Raw genomic sequence first — 17,119 nt, 5'->3', positions numbered from 1 at the left:
ATCAGAGAAATCTGACCACCAACTATGTGGGTCGACACACTGATGACAACATAGGAAGTGAAGAAATAACAAAACGTAACGTGACTAGGAAAGAAGGAAGTGTTCTTAGGAAGTGACCCGGGCACCGGGATTAAAGGAGGCGAACTGAGCAGAAGCCGGAAGATGAGGTAAACTTCTGGGAAAGCTGGGTAAGAACACGCAGAATGCAGACCCGAGGAAAGCAGTCGATATGCTTCCTATAGGTCGTTGAAGTGGGCTGTTCAGACTGAGTCTGGGTCAGTAGGTCAGTCTAACACACGAAAACAAACACACTGAGGGCTGTGGACTTGCTTATGCATTAAAGAACGTCACTGTCAAAAATGTCAGAGGCGTAGTCAAATATGCACATAAACAATAAAACACTGTGTTTTGGCAGACATACTGATTTAGACTTAAATCGACAAGCACAGTGAGCTACTGGTGGTCCTCAGATAGACGAGTGAATTTGGTCACACAGTCGGGATAATATGTTCGACAAGAGGCCAGTGGATTGGTCGACAGCCTCCAGTGCGCATGGCTTCAGATCCCTAAAGACATGTCAGTCACAGAGACTGTAGATTAGTGTGTGAATAACTAGGGGTTAGCCAATTATGGACAACCCAAACACAAAGGGAACCAAAGCAAAAACCTTAGTGGGACCTTGAGGGGGAAGAAAACCTAGGGCCTTGTCCCTTTCGCCCGACAGGGTTACCCAATGGTCTGGAGACAAACCTTTATTTGTGTGGAAAAAGAACATAGTATACTTCCCACGACAGAAAAAAAAAAAAAATGAAAAGAAAAACGAGGTGGGGAGGGGGTGAAGAGTTTGGCAGCTGTGAATGTCGTTTCCTCCTTCAGCGCTCTCTGTCTGTAATCTGAGCTGCTCATTCTTAAAGGAAAAGGGGCACAGTTCATTTTTGGCTGGGTTAACTGTGATGGTGCACATTCTGTACGGAGGATTTTTTTTCCACATCTGCAACGAGCCAATCCCAAAATGACTTCTAAAACAGATCAAACGATGACTTCTGAGAAGGCATCACTTCCACGGTTACTATGAAACTGCAACCATTTAGGATTTATGCGCATACCGGAGTGTCATGACAGATGCTTACCGTCACAGGTGAAGGTCACAGGCTGCTGAGATTCAGGGATCTCGATGGAAACCTTGACTGAGCAGCTATTGTCACCTCCACTGTCTCTCTGGGTGATGACGGGGCTGAGGACGAAGCCAGGGTTGGTTGCAATGTCGCTGTGAGGGAATTTGGAACGCAGACTAGTGGAAAAAAAAAAAAAAAAAAAAAAAAAACAGCAGAGAGCCAGTCAACACTTTGTTTTCCATATTTTAAGTCCACTTGGCCAGTTAAAACATGAATGAATCAGACTGTCTGGAAGAGAATATTGGAAGCTGCTTGGGCAGTGTTAGAGGAAAACTGGATGGAGGGGAGGGAGAAAGGAGGAAGAGCAAATCTGAGTAAAACTGGAATTTATTTGCATACTTGGAAAGTTATAGAAAATCATTTCAATTCAAACACTTCTATCCTTTACTCCCAAGTCATACTAGCCTCCATGTAACCTCCGATAAACCAGTGGACTAGCTGACTTTGATGATACTGGATGGGTGTGTTTTTTTTCCCTTCAATTACACTCTTGACGGAGTTCAAGATTCTTCTAATTGCTGTGTGAAGCCCACGCTGACCCATGAGCATGCAGGGAAGTCTCTGGGCAAAATGACAGCGGGCGTTGAGAATGAAAGTGGATTCCTCGAGCACAGCTTCATCATCGCTCCACCCAACATAACTGCTGGAGTGCGAAATGTACAGCCTCAGGAAACGAACACAGCTGCAAAACATGCAATTATGTGTATACATGCACATGAAAATGCAGCCATGTATACACACAAATAAGGAACAAACGCTCCGCTCGGCCTGTGAATAGGAGCATGGTTTACTACTTTACATGTATTGGCTGTTAGTTTGAAACATGAGAAAAACAACCAGTTGAATGTATCAGAGTTGTAGCTATTACTATTCTTGCCTATATATAATGTTTTGAGTTCAGTAAACCTGAAGGAGACGCAGTTGATGCTGTAAAACTAAGATGAAAATAAACAAAGTGCTCCCCCAGGTAAAACGTGTGCAACCTACTTAGTGTGAGCTTGTGACCAAGTTAAATGCCGGTTCGACGTTTATATGAGAATTATTATAAAGGAGCAAAGAAATCCAATAGCAGTCGAAGGAGAAGTTTATTTTCAAGTCAACAGGAAGGATCTTACGCTGCTACGTCTTCACAGAAGGCAACAATCTCCAGGTTCTGAGCATCCTGTTCCTCCAGAGCGACATTCTTCACCAAACCTTTTCCTTTTCCCTTGTCCTACAGGAGGAAAATAGTCACAGAGTCAGGGGTCTAGAATAATACATGAGTAACCAGACACAGAGGAAGCCACTGGCAGCGTATGGTCTTGGATGCTGCTGTTAAAGTGATGTAAAAGTTGGACGACGTGTCTTTGTGGTGATTGGTGTTCGGTGCGTTGTTGAGTGGGCTGAGACTTATTAAAAACCCCTCAGAGCTATGAATCTAACACAGTGAATAAACGTGTCAGCGAGAACAAAGGCCTGACAAAAAACCATTGGTCTCCTGCTGTTTTATTGCCATTGTCTATTAAATTGTGACACAGGGCTAATTTTGCATTTTTATTAGTTTGTTAATTTAAGCCAAGATTTTGAATAAGACTGCGTCTCTGATGCATTCCAGAACACCAGAAAAGGTTTCATCGCGGACAGAGAAAATATTTCCTTCAAATCTATTATTAACATTTAAAAACTGAGTTGAAAGAGCTATAAATCTGTCTCGATCTCTCTCGCTCACACACACAGATCCTGAGCCAGCTCCCTCGGGAACCGCTCTAAGAGATTCCTGGAGGCTGGCCCGTTGCCGGGAACTCACAGTTACACTCGGCTTTTTACTGATGTCTGACTGCCAGCGGCTGAGGAATGTGCTTCCTGTGGCACAGGAAATGAGAAGTGAAAGGGCCCCGCCCCTTCCTGTGCCGGACACTGAGCTGTCTGTAAAAGTGCTCAGTCATGGCTTGGAAAACTCTGACATCATTCCCGGTGACGGATAAAGAGGCGTGAAGGCCGGCGAACGAGAGGAGAAAAGGGATCAAAGAAATGTACAGAATGTCTGGATAATAATTACACCTGGTAGATTTTGATGAGCACGCCTGCTCAGCCCAATGACAACAAAACTGGATAACAAGAAACACTTTTCTGCAGCTTGATAAGAGTCAGGTCAACTTAACTTTGGCACTTCCTTTAAAAAAAAAAAAAGAAAAAGTAATAAAAATAATTCTTGCTTTGGATGACCAGTTCTTCAAAATGTCAAATCATCTGCAGAACATATCGTCTTTATTTTCCTTGGAAACATTCGGTGTTTTTAACACTCACTGGTATCACTGGTGATAATCCACATTATAAACTGATAAACATTTAGCGGTTTTAATATCACTGAGATACAGTATCACGTCTCTGCCCTTTAAGACTGGCTGCGGCTTTACAATCCACGCTGCTAGACCTTGGCCTAAAAAAATAAAATCTGACATTTCATTACTGTAGCTTTAAATACTATAAAAGAAACATTTAAAACAATTACTGTATGACTGCAAATTAATATTCTCCACTGAGTCACTAAATAATTAACTTGTTTCTGCTCTGCACAAAACACCTGCCCCTCATAAACCCCTTCTAGGTGCCATGGTGGCCTAAGGCTTAAGCCATAGCACATAACCAGAACATCATTTTGACTTGATTTCATCCAAGCCTCTTGATAAAGTTCTATTTCTCCCTGCCACTTGGTTCTTGCCTTCGGTAATAATCCATAAAGGCATATGCCAAAACAATTTAAACCAAAAATACCAACCCTCACTATATGTGTTACAAAATCCAGCAGGTTCACCCGAGATATATTTTAGACTAGAACTGTGCAAAGGCCTTCAGTTCAAAGCAGTGAGCTGGCCTGACTTAACACCGGGAGACCAAGAAATCTCTGGGCAGCCTGGAGCTTGGAAAGGAGGCCATAGCCTGAAACCAAACCACCTGCATCTCCCAGCAAGGGACAGAAGAAACAAAGTTTCTGGCTGCATGTTTTCCACCTCAAAAAAATACTTTTTGAGACAAAGGTGACTGGTAGACTTCGTGAGCTGAAAATGTTTTAGTTAGCAATCAATACTCTCAACATATTTCTCTATATCTGGAAAGCAGAAAATGTGTCATAAGCTTTTATTTGTACAAAATACTGTTAGAGACTGAGCAAGTAAGTATTGGTTCTTTTAGAAGACAGATACTTAATTATCATGATTAACGCTTTCCAAATATGTAGACGAACCTGGCTGAGGAGAGAAAAACAGATAAACAGATAAACAGAGAGGGTAGAAATAGGGTAGGAGGCACAGAAAACAAAAAAAAGAGGGTGAGAGACTAAGAAATGGATCAAAGAAGGCGAGAGAGCAAAAGTGCGGAAGGAAAACAGCAGAGCACATCAGAAGTGTTTATGTGTGGAGTCAGGAATGCTTCAGCAAAAACAAACACGGAAAGATAACCCAATGAGGTTGTGTTTAACAGATCGTCACACTAGAGAGCGCACACACACACACACACGCACGCACACACACAGTGCACAGACTGTACAGTAGGACAGGCTCGTCTTTGTTTCACTCTATCGATTTTGTCGGTGCCGGACGCGGAGCTCCTGGTGTCTGAAGTCATGGGAACGGATTCAAATGATTCACACGTCGACTGAACTTTCAACATCTCTCTGCCTGTGTGTCACAATGTCGAATCTAATACCAGGAACACATTGTACAAGAAAAAGGAAGATTACGGTGACTGGTCTTCAGGGTCATGTAGAGTACGGTGGCGTATATGTCAAACGGAGCAGGCACAATTATACACAAACTACAGCTACAGGCAGTGATTTCAAGAATTCTTCTTAGTCTGAGTCACGGAACTTAAATCCAAAACTCAAAATTGATGTGAATGTCTTCCCGCTTTCTAATGATGGATTTCCTTGATGCATTTTTCCATACTTCTAAACAGACTAGACACTGGAACTTGTCAAAATGTTATTTTTTTCACACTTTCCAAAACCTACCGAGAGCTCTTATATAACCGTCCTCACAAATATCTATATTGGCTGGATTCATGTCTACATTTCTTAACCGGCCACATTCTGGTCCAAAGTGAGACATAAACATGTGAGTCCTGAAATGACACAGATGTATAACTATTTGTGCTATTTTGCTGGGGAAGAAGTTTTTGGACTTATGGCTGACTGAGATGAACTATTATGCAACCATTGAGACCTACTGGATGGAGACAAAAGATTTTAAAAATCTGCTCTTCAGCTGTGGTCGAGAGAGAGAGAGAGAGAGAGAGAGAGAGAGAGAGAGAGAGAGAGAGAGAGAGAGAGAGAGAGAGAGAGAGAGAGAGAGAGAGAGAGAGAGACCGACCAACAGGTACATAAAGACAACAGATACAGCAACCAGGGCTGCAGTATTTTAGTATAGCAACTAGAGGCCAAATTGGAGATGAAAATGTTAACTTATTAACTTTAATTCCAGTCTTCAATTAGCGTTGTGTAGTCAGAATCAGTTCTTACCAGAATTTGAGTCACGCATAGAGCATATTCCACGAACTAAACGGATACCATGACGGCTCTTTAAAGTAAAGCCAAAGAATGTGGAGCTCCCCCTTGTGGCTGGATGCAGCACAGGTCATAAGCTCCACCTCCTTCATGCTAGTGGATGGAATTAGGCAAAACTAAAACAAGTGTGTTGTGGGTGTTTTCTGTAATGTGATCTAGTACATATTTTTAATCAATCTTTTATAAAAGATGCAATAGCAGGATCTAAACATCTCACTTCTCCAACAGTAGCCATTTTGTTGGAAACAAATTAAGTCAGAGGTGCTCAGACAATGTACAGCTACATTACAACTACTATTCTGCCCATCATCACTCAAATTCCTCTGACTGGCCGAGCATTACATGTCGACGGTGAGAATGAATTCTGAATGTTGCAATCGCCAAATTGTTGTCGGCGGGGGATATTGGGACTAGAACTCACCTGAATTGGTTTAAATTTAAAAACTATGAAACAAAGTTTGTACAAGTGGGCTTCAGTTTTATCTATTTTGTCCATTTCAGCAGGCAGACCTCCAGCAACAAAAACCCACTTTTGTTGCCTTGTGAAAAAACATAAATGTGCAGAAAACTGCAGTTTGTTGAATAGCCACTTGAGTCTGCTATAAAAATGAATAAATATTGAACTAACTTAAAATATTGAGCACAGTGGAAATGCTCATCCATCATCAATCTACCAGATAAAGCAACTTCCCTTTGACTTCAAAATGTCAGTGGCTAGTGGCTTCCACCCCCAGTCTCTCAAAGGCCTTTTAAGCTTTCTGTTGAGATACAAGCTCAGGCATGAAAAACGTCTAGAAACACTTTTGCAAAAACAGTTACAGTGTCTCTAGAGTTTTAGAGACGGCAACAAGGTGAGGTTGAGGAACAGTCTCAAATGGGACACAAACACTAGAGGGATCGCTGTGGCAGAAGCGAAATGCCAGCGACAACCACAACTGTGGTGGTAATTCCATGCTCAGCATCAGTATCGAGTTACAATACACACTAGACAGTAGACAAATGACTATAACCTCACAATGACAGCAATAAACCTGCACTAAAACTGTCAACGCGCCTGTTGAGATCTGATCGAGAAGCTGTACAGCAACTTAACACCGACCTAGTTAAAATGATCGTCTAAATCAAACAGTAGCTTGTGTGAGACAGGAAAATGTTGAGGAATTTAAACACTCGGCATGTAAATAACTCGTAAGACTGAACTTCGAGCAGTCCAGACTTCATTTTACAAGATACATTAGGAAATGCAGCGTGGTGCTTCCATGCTCCTCCTGACGCTTACGGGCAGGATATTGACTGATTCTGATGTCTTGTGAATATGAAGTAGCTCGCGTCAGCTAAACTGGCCACTTTGGCGACTAAGTGCCTGTGAGAAGCTGCAAGGTTTATATCAGAGGAACCAACTGCCCAGAAAGCACAAATGTACTTCTTCTTTCATTAAGGAAGTGACTAACGTCTAAAATGTGTTTTAGTGAACAAACGGGAGATAAAACGGAGACTGTCATTACAGAGACAACATAACTAACGCAAGAGCCTTCACATAAACATTACCTCAACTTCCCTCAACACTCGTTATAGCAAGGTTTTTATTGTGTGTATTAGTAGCTGGTTTCTACCTGTTTCCTCACTTCATCTTACACAGCACTTCTCCTGTTTTCAGCCAGTAAACAGTGTTAAAGGTTAGGAGACACGGAGCTGTTTGGCCACTGAGTCACACATTTAACAGGAATCCATGTCACATCCCTGCTCTGAAGCATCTTCCAGCTTAGCCGGAGCGTCATTATGCCGCAGCATCTCAAATCCGTGTATAAGGTGTAATTAGATGACAATAAAAGAAAATGGTCTGAGGTGCCGTGGTGTGGAGGTGTGAGGCATGTGGAGGTCTTTAAGTCTGTGGAGGCTGAGAAAAAAAAAATGTATAGCGTGTAGGTTGGGTAGTGTAGGTTTTCAGTTTCACCCACACAGTGATCTTGAATAACACATGTTGAGATAAAAAATGGTCAATTAAGACAAAAATCAGCCTGCAGGTCAATTTTAAAAAGCGGTTCAAGAAAAAACAGGCATTCACATGCTCAACCAAACGGGCAAACAAAGCACTTCAGTGTGTGTTTTCACACTGCTTCACCAGAATTTAATCTAATTTCCGTTAACAACGCCCAGAGTGGCCATCATCAGTGTTACATTAATAAAACTAGAATTTGACTAATCATTCAATTTTACCAAGAGACTGCTTCATGGTTTTGTGTACAGTTCTCTGTAGAGAACTTTGTGGCCATATTTAATTTAGACAATGGATGCCTACATATGACACAAGTGTTAATGCACTTCTTGGAATACGTGTGAAGACAAGTAAAAATAATGTGCGTTGCTTCAAACTAGACTTGGAAACATGTGGTCAATGATGCACTCAATTTGTGTGCTGCTGCTTTGCAAACCGTGAGAGCAAGGTTTGAAAAGTCACTGGTGCCGTGAGGCGTGACGACTGCACTGGAGATAGAGATATTTGTTTGGCTGCTGATTACCACCGACCTAGAGTTTTACTTCCAAAGGCCAAAGCAAAGGATTAGCAGCCAGGTACCGCAGAAGTCATTTCTTTAAAAGGCTGCAAACTATGGAAAGAAGGGGAAAGGTGGGAAGAAAGTAGTCAAGTGACAAAGGTGACTAGTGACATCCAGGCAAGTCGTGATAGACAATGTGAAGTCTGAAGGAGGAGTTTAAAGGACAGAGGAGGACAAAACAAATAACACACGTAAAGACAAGAACGTGAGGCAGAGAGGAAGAGGGGCAGACTTCATAGGCAGATAGCTTGGTTCTGACTTAGCATTTAAGTCTGCACTCATTTGTTCCATCATACACCTCTGTGCCCACACTACTAGATCTTACAGTACATTCTTGCCAACCACAACAAGGCTTGACAAGTTCAGAGCGACTAACAGGCAGCCACTCATCTCAGAAATGATGCTATTGGGGGGAAAAAATATCATTTAGTTTGTTTTCATAAAGTCATAATTACTTTGAAAACTAGTGCCAGTGGAGGTTTGTGCTAAATATGAGGAAAATAAGTCGACGTGTTTGAGAGATTACCGGCATATGGACATCTCAGACATACAAGCGGACAACCCCAAAACATAATGTCTCCCGTCGCAACTGTCGCACTGAACATGTAACTGCAATGAAGCGCAACGACAAAAAAACATGTAGTACTTCCTGGTGATGTCTGATGTTTGCTATGTCTAGTCATGGAGATGTGTTTTGCAAAAGTAGCAAGATTACTCATGTGGCTTGTACAGACTTAGTCAACTTCCAACAACAATGCAACTTTAAGTAGCCTATTAATATATATGTTGATGTGCAGTCGAAGGAAAATATCATTAATATTTAAAGCAAGGATTAAAAGGTGTCTGTTGTCTGGGAGGCAACTCAACACCAGGGTGATGAGCAGAACAGCACAGGCTCTGTTCGCTACGAAATGCGTCGTTGATGTCTGTTGTCACCACAGGTACTTACTGATTGGAAGCTGTTATGAAAATGTCGATGATCTTAATATTAATTTAATAACAGTATGTCAACAACAATTTTTTAAAACAGGTTATTAACATAATAATCAAGTTCACACTAACCACACGTTGGCCTTTTATATGTTGTTGGGTTTTATTTTTTGTAACACTATTAAAATGGACTCAACCACTTTCTTTGTTAATGCACTATTAAGTCTTTATGACACTTTTCAAACTCGTATATATTGAACAATAGTCCACTTAATGATATCTGTCTAATCCGGACTAACACAACCAGGCCAAACCTGGACATCCCCTTCGCTGTCAGGCCATCGCGCTGTGTTGTCACTGTAAACCATCTGTGGACCATCTTTCACTTGTTGTGTTCAGTATTCAGTGGCTGAGTAGCTCCTGTGTGGTTTAAAATGTACTTTAATTTCTGTATGCTTGTTCTTATGTAACCGTAAGATACTTTTTTTGTGTCAAACTGCCATTTTTACAAGCTGTACATTGTAAGCAACAGCGTCATATCAATAAAACCTTCCCCCACAACCTACTAGTAGACTTTATTGTTAAGCAAATAAAAGAGGTGTAGCACAGTTGCTCAAAGTGCGACATGCCACAAGATTAAAAACGTCTTCTCCATCTAAACGTCTAAATAAGATTGGAGTTAGCACAGCGAGTGAGGGTGATGTGTTGGGTCATTCTGTTGCTGCTGTAGGGCACAGGGGACCTGTGCAGGCCTGTTCATGTTTATAACAACATGGGCGGCGACTACCAGGCAAGCAGATGGGACATGGGAAGCGAGCTAACACACATACCATCAAAACCTCACAAAGACTGCAGACGTCAGGCGTGCAGATAAGAAAGTGAGAGTATGACGAGACAAATGTGACAAATGCTGGGCAAAAACAGCTCCACGAAACAGTAGTCTCCCCAACAAACACACGCTCGACCCCAGCCATAACATACAGCCAAGAGCAAACAAGCAACGCTTGATCTTTTCAAGGAAAATGAGAATTTTCAACCCTGGAAGAAACAGCTGGGTGTTGAGAAGTAAAGTATATGTCTGCACAGTCCCACACATGGACTGCAAAAATACCTGAACAGTATACTGAGACTGCTCTTTCCTCCCCTTGTTTATGATCTTTTCCCACAACGTTTTTGAATTATTTTTGTTTACATTGTGTCAAATTTCCAGGATTTCCCGCAACAATGGGGGATTTTGGAAATAAAGGGGTTGTGCAGAGCTGAGAGGCTAATTGTCACCCTGCTGTACGAAACATGCCACAGAGGACATTTGTTTGGTCATGACACATTTAAACACAATGAGCAGGAAGTGGGCGCCTTGAAAACCGCGCAAAAAAAAAGGGACACAATGTCCAACAGAAGTGCTTGTTTGGACCTTGAAAATCAGACTGATTTTTTTTTTTTTAGTGTTAACGCAATGCAACAATAGAATGAGAACTCCAGTGAGTATTGTTGTATTGTAAGTTTATACATGTCTGGCAGGCCTCGGTCTGACCGTCGTGCTCTACGCCGAAACGCTGGCCTCGTCTCTTCACTCCGTTTCAGAGCCACCAGCCAAATGACAGATGGTTGCTCAGTTGACACGGAAACAAAATGTAGAGGCAACAACATCCACCATGCCTCTCGCCCCACGGCACTGTCCCAAATGAATGCCCTAAATATTGAATTCGAAGAAATGAGAACCCTCCTGCGTGGCGCGGCAAAATTAATCACAAAATGTGGCCGGGGATAAATTGCGGGGTGAAACGGTGGGCAGCTCACCACAGCCAAACGCTTAATTGGAGGGAGCAGACGTAAAGAGGATGTTTAGCGTGTTCTGGTGAAAGAATGAGGAACACACGTTCAGATGCGATCGAGACGCTGACGGCTGTTTTGGCTGCACGGGAAGATTTACCATCATCGGCTAAACTCTGCTCATGGTCATTTGTTTTGGGAGTTTTATTTTATCATTCATGCTGTAGTGCGTGATTGCAGGTATGCAATGCACAGCCATGGAGGCAGCTTGTTTACCTCTCAGGTGCATGATGGTTCAGTTTAACAGCTGTGTCTAACTGACCAGATTCAATTGAAATTAACCTGACAGTATAGAGACGCACAAAGCAGCAAAAAAAAACAAAAAACATTTGATGTAAAATAAGTACAACTGTTCTTTCTTTGGCAAATAATTGACTATTCGTGCAGGACATCTCTGTGTATTGAACAAGGCTGATATAGGAAAAGGTGAAATGTGAAAAATCTTTGCAGACGTCCTGACATCTAAATGTCTGACAGCATCATTTTCATAATGACGACACCTTCTTCCTACCTGATTGTTTGGCTTGTGCCCTGGGATGTTGAGGGAGTGACTCCTAGTGACGGCCGCTCCCGATGATGGCCTCCTGGCCTGTGGACGACCCGACGGAGAATCCTTCCCCTCCAGTGGGGGGGTGCGACTACTACTGCTGCTGTTCCCTTCGGTCTCGAGCACAGCGTCCCAGGGATCACCTGCAGGAGCTCCTGCTTGTGCCTGCGCAGTACCTCCCGCTGCCAGGGCTGCTTCCTCGTTCTCAGTTTTACGCTTTGTAAGCGGGTCCAGATCCAGCCACTCAAAGCAGCTGATGCGAGAAGACTCCGTTACTTCTGGTTGTTGCGGCGGTGGGTTGGGTGCCAGAGAGGCTGTGGCTGGATTTGCTTGAGAGGAATCCAAGTCAGTGCTGGCCGATCTGCCATTCTTCAAGTATTCTGAGGTGCTGGCAATCTTGTCAAACAGTTTGGCCATCTGCGGGTCGACAGTTGGCTGCGGGAAGACCATGGCGGCAGCAGGCTGGATGGGGGTGAACGGCATGAACGGCGACTGCTGCGCCGGCAGGGTCATGAATGGCGATATGGCTGGAGTGAAACCATTCTGAAATGTGCCTGGTTTGGGAAATGGAGCAGAGGGAAACATGGGGGCCGGCTGATGGGTTGGAGTGGAGACACTGGAACTAGACGGGGTGGACAGAACTGACGACCACTGGCTGCTCTGGAAAGGAGAGGAGCTACAGGCATGGCCTCCAGGGTACGAGGCGCTCAGGTTGAACCCCAGCAGAGACGAGGGGCGGGACACTTTGCTGTCGGCCCCAAAGTTTTCATCAAGTAGGAGCCTTTCAAGTTCTTCATTGGTGAGCTTGTCCACATCAATATCCCTGAACTTGTCCTGCTCTGCCTGTTTCTTGGTCTCTGGGAAGACAATGAGGTCCTTGTCTGATCTGTTAGCTGAGGGAGCAGGTTGAGGAGCAGTAGTGGTAGATTTAGATGGTTTTGGTTTTGAAGAGGATAAAGACGCCCCAGAGGGAGATGAGGATGGTGAAGTTGAAAAAGTGTGTCTCTTGTCCCTTCTCAATTTTGCCAAGGCCTCTTCTTCCATGCGCAGGGCTTCCTCTTTACCCACGACCCCCTTTGCCTGAGGGACATCCAGCTTGAACCCATTACCACTTGATATCTGGGCCATTTTGTCAAGTGGAAGGTGCCATAAGTACAACGGTTTTTAAGTCAGTGTGGCCCAAAGAGTTGTGACACAAGGCTTTAAACACCTGGAAGAAAAAGCAAAACAACATTTTGAATGATTTGCATCAAGAGCTGATGAAATAAAGTCAGAGTTATTAAGACAGAGTAAAAGATTATTACATCAGACGTGCAATTAGTCACCCAAGGGGCCAAAGCGATAACAAAGAAGTTTCTCTAGAGCTCGTTGCTCTAGGCATACTTTGATTGCTTATTGAATAACTGACTTATTGATTTGTGACATATACAAAGTCAATAATTACATGTGCCTGCTTGGGGTCAAGGGCATCAATTTAGGTCACATAGCTGACGATACATCACCAGCATTACCAGCATTTATAGCGAGTGCTCCTTTATTTGTTTACTTTCATGTTGCGCACCCTTGAGGTCACGTGTTTAACCGAGCAGGCCGACTGACCACATACCAAAAATAAAACGACTAAATCAAACAATTGCACAAGGAGGGGACATATATGACTCACCCCTTTTATCAACACGGAGTTAACTTAAGGTGCAGGAAAACATAACCCAAGTCTCATCATCATCATCATCATCATCTCAAAATCATGCCCCCAAACAATGGAATCTTCCATTTTTGAACCATGCAAACTATTTATGGTAAGCCTACAACACCAGAGTGGAGCCAAGAGTATCCCACGACTATAACATCAGAAAAACATCAGCAGCAAAGACTGTTTTGTGATCCTAAAATGACAAGGCGCCTACTCAAAGCAACCATTCATCGGACGATCACAGCCCCAGGGTTGAGTGAGTTCCTTCTCTCCCCAGGCGTCACTGGCCTCTCCTGAGCTTCCCCTCCCATTGTGGTGGAGAAGGCTGGCTGTGCTGGGGCTCAGGCTAGCCTAGCACTATTGTGCAGCTGAGGAATTTGGCATGCTAAACAGCCCGATGGGTAGCTCTCTTCCTCGGGCTTTCTCTCCCTCTGTTACCATTATGTTAGCGCCATGGCCCAAGATTGTCTTATCAGCTGTGCGAACACCAGCAGGCAGTGACAGTGTGGCTGCACTCATTGAGCATTTGACCAGTGGAACTTGCCAACTGTGACACGAAAACAACTTGGGGGAACTAAAGGCATGTTTAAAGCACACTCTTCATCTTCTGTGTCACGATTTCAACCCAGCGCTCTGAAAGTTTACCTGACTATCACTACTCTTGCACACACAGTAAACACACTAACAGACTGCAGCCAAGTATTTAAAGGCATAAACCAAATGAGGAGAACCCATTAACTTCTAAATGTCAACGTTAACACACTGAACCCAGTTAACCGAAACAGTAGCTACTTCCTGATTCTTTGTGTAAACACTGGGCCTATCTGAGAAAGCCTTCTTAAGCCTTAGTATTCTCAACCTTAGCGCACTGTAAACCATTGCAAATTGGTAAGATCTATCCCATAGTCCAACCGAGTAAAGGATAATGGATCAAATCACAAAATTACACTAAACCGACGAAAACCTTTGCAAATACAAAGGATCCTGAGTCAATATCGCCATATGCTCGAAGCCCTTATACAGCAAAGAGGGACATAAAAATTGTCATAAAAGGCCACTTAAAAGGCCAAGACAAATACTGCATACTCTGTCCCCCCTCTCTGTGGCAAAGGATGGCAGCTCCTCAAGCCTTTAAGACTTTAATTTGACATTTGAGCATGGCATTAGTACCGTTTAAGTATTCAGACGACAACAGCCCTGAAAAGGCTTAAAGACAGAAAAATCACATTGGCTGAGGCTGGTGAATTTTCAGTTATTTTATCCGACGTTGTAGCAAACCCACCAACCCAATATTAGTTCAATAAGTGCCATTTTAACTGAATTTGGCCTTCAAGTCGCTATCACATATTGCATGTACTTCATACGCTTGTTTTTTTTTTTATATATTATTATTATTATTTATTCACAGACATTTAAAAAACATTCAACCTTTTTTTTCCATAACTGTACCATCAAAAGCATTCATTTTCCAAACAAAATCTGGACTTATTTGGTACCTTTCGAATCTCAAAGCCCTGCCTGATCGGAGGTTGCACTCACACAGAATTCAGACAGACGCTTAGAACGTTTTCCAACCAGTAACTTGTCAAAAGTGCAGATGTTAGCAGTACACTGTGCAGCTGACCAAAGTACAGCACAGCATCTTTAAAAAGGAAAATAAGTAACCAGGTCTGATTTACAGATTTTCAAGATGTGTTCTGTGTCTCTAAAGTCGCAGCAAGCACTCTTTCTGTTTTTCTCATCTATGACCAGTGAAGAAGCTATGCAGAGCATTGAGTCAATAAAACAAAACAAAAACACTAACGGGGCTGTGTTGCAGGAAGCTGACGTCTCAAATGTTGAAGGCGTTAGCCAGAATATTGTACAGCAAACTGTGCAGCAACTGTGGTTAACTCACATATCAACCATAACACATGTATGTAAAGTGACCTAATAAACTGTAAGTCCTTTGCCTGAACACATTTGCAGACACAAGCAGCGGCCATTCGGTTTGAATTGTCGCTGTGTTCAGGGCAGAGACAGCTCGGTCTGTACGTGAAGAGGACTAGTGACTAGTCACTCGGGGTATACGATGCTCATGGTTTCTGCTAACTTTGACTTTTACTAGAATAACTTCGGGGAAACCACTGCGTGTAGCTAACAAGTGTGGTTAGCTTGCTTCAATCTTGGTCTCAGCGCTACGGTGCGGTACACACTGTGCTATCCCAGCAATTCAGTCGATTTGCTAACACAACTTTTATTTTTTAACGAGTTTACGTGATACGTGTGTAGGGCTCGGCTAAGCTTTCGGCTGATGCCCACCTGACAACAAATGATGTGTCGCGTATTGTCAACAAGTCACAAACCTTTAGTGGTTTCTAGGCGCATCTTAAAATAGGAACTAACTCGATGTTTAAATTAGATATGTGAGACTTTTAACGACTGTAGGAGACTAACCTCGCTAACTAAGCCGGTTAGCCCGATCAAGTGCCACTTCTTAGCACTTTTGTTCATGGTTTTTTGTAACTTTTGACTTTGTTGGAGGCTAAGTTAGCCGCTAAACCTGCTAAATCTGTACACACAGTAAATCAAGAATTCGCACACAGAAGCCAAAAGCAGAGTGAAATTAGCCAAACACCGACAACTTAACACGGCTACTGCCTACTGTGAGGGACACGGATTTAATAATTTAAAAGTACTCCGGCAACTAAGTGCTTTGGTGCTGCCAACTATCCACAACAAGGAAGAAATGCAGCTTTTTTCAAACGGGAAATGGTCGGACGGCACGAAGTCGCAACAGCTAATTTCAGACAACTATGAGCTAAAACTTTTACATGCGGACAAGTGCTGTAAAAAAAGGTTTGTTTCCCACCTTTCAGCAGTGCGGTGTTTGGAGCCATTTATCCTGCAGCTGCATTTTTCCATCCACTTGCACGGAGGGGACGTCAGTTCCTGTTGAGGTGGTTGGTTGGAGTTTTTGGTTGGATACGGTCTCATCGCCTTTCTGCTCTCCCGTCTGGCCTCTGGTGGGATTAAACGGGGCAGCAGCGCCACCGTGTGGATCAAAGGGGCCGGTGTCCAAATTAATGCGTTTCTGAGCGTCCAGGAGGGACATAAACGTACATCAGTCAGCATTACAACATCACAAGTCAACTTTAAAATGCAGTTTATTGTGTCAGCATTGGCATTGTAACACCATAATTCAATACATATTAGTGTATCAATGACAGGTGGTAATGAACATTTTCTGATTCCTGCTGTATTTTTTCTTAAGTCAGTTGCTGATTGCAATTCTTTACCTAAAATAATATTTTTACTTTCCATTTAGGTTTACATAAAGAATTGTGAGCAGATGTTTCACTGCAGGCAATTTGCAAGTATCTTTTTTTCCTATTGGTATGCAACTTTAAATTCTGTTTTTTTTTCTGACAGTTTATCAAATGTATAATTCTGTCAACTATCCTTTAAATAATTTTCTGCCACTGATTATTTTAACTTTACCATACGTGAGGGAAATGTTAAACACTAACCAAAGTAATAAAAATACCATAATTACTCTATAATAACACAGATGCTCTGATGTGTTGTTATAGAAGTACTTCATACATTCATTACATGTATTTAACAGTCAGGGTTACTGGTTACATGCTAGTTTGTAATAGTGGTGGTAGTGCAATGTTGCAAGTAGTTCATGCATTTTTACATAATTTGCTTACTAAATATTTTGAACACAGGTCTTTTAGTATTTTTACAGTGTTGCTGGTACTTTCAGTAAAAATGAAAGACCTAACTGTTTCTTCTTCTGCTGCCATTCCTCCATTTATGATTTGTGCAATTATTGCATTCAAGATACAAGTCAACAGTCTG

At 42.6% G+C, this 17,119-nt stretch overlaps 1 protein-coding gene across 1 annotated transcript in view; it reads right to left on the bottom strand.

Moving 5' to 3' along the window:
• Positions 1–16,248, bottom strand: part of pik3c2a (phosphatidylinositol-4-phosphate 3-kinase, catalytic subunit type 2 alpha) — a 39,779-nt gene extending 23,531 nt beyond the window's left edge. The window contains exons 1-4 of the mRNA XM_047596568.1: positions 16,125–16,248; positions 11,545–12,790; positions 2,291–2,388; positions 1,131–1,291 (exon numbers count right to left, since the gene is read on the bottom strand). Coding sequence (XP_047452524.1) covers positions 1,131–1,291; positions 2,291–2,388; positions 11,545–12,708 — 1,423 coding nt within the window. The 5' untranslated portion in view covers positions 12,709–12,790; positions 16,125–16,248. The remainder of the gene's footprint in view (positions 1–1,130; positions 1,292–2,290; positions 2,389–11,544; positions 12,791–16,124) is intronic.
• Between the last annotated feature and the right edge of the window lie 871 nt (positions 16,249–17,119).

The sequence above is a fragment of the Mugil cephalus genome, chromosome 10 (assembly GCF_022458985.1).
Source record: "Mugil cephalus isolate CIBA_MC_2020 chromosome 10, CIBA_Mcephalus_1.1, whole genome shotgun sequence".
NCBI classification, from domain to species: Eukaryota; Metazoa; Chordata; class Actinopteri; order Mugiliformes; family Mugilidae; genus Mugil; species Mugil cephalus.
This window is presented reverse-complemented; position numbering and strand designations above follow the sequence as displayed.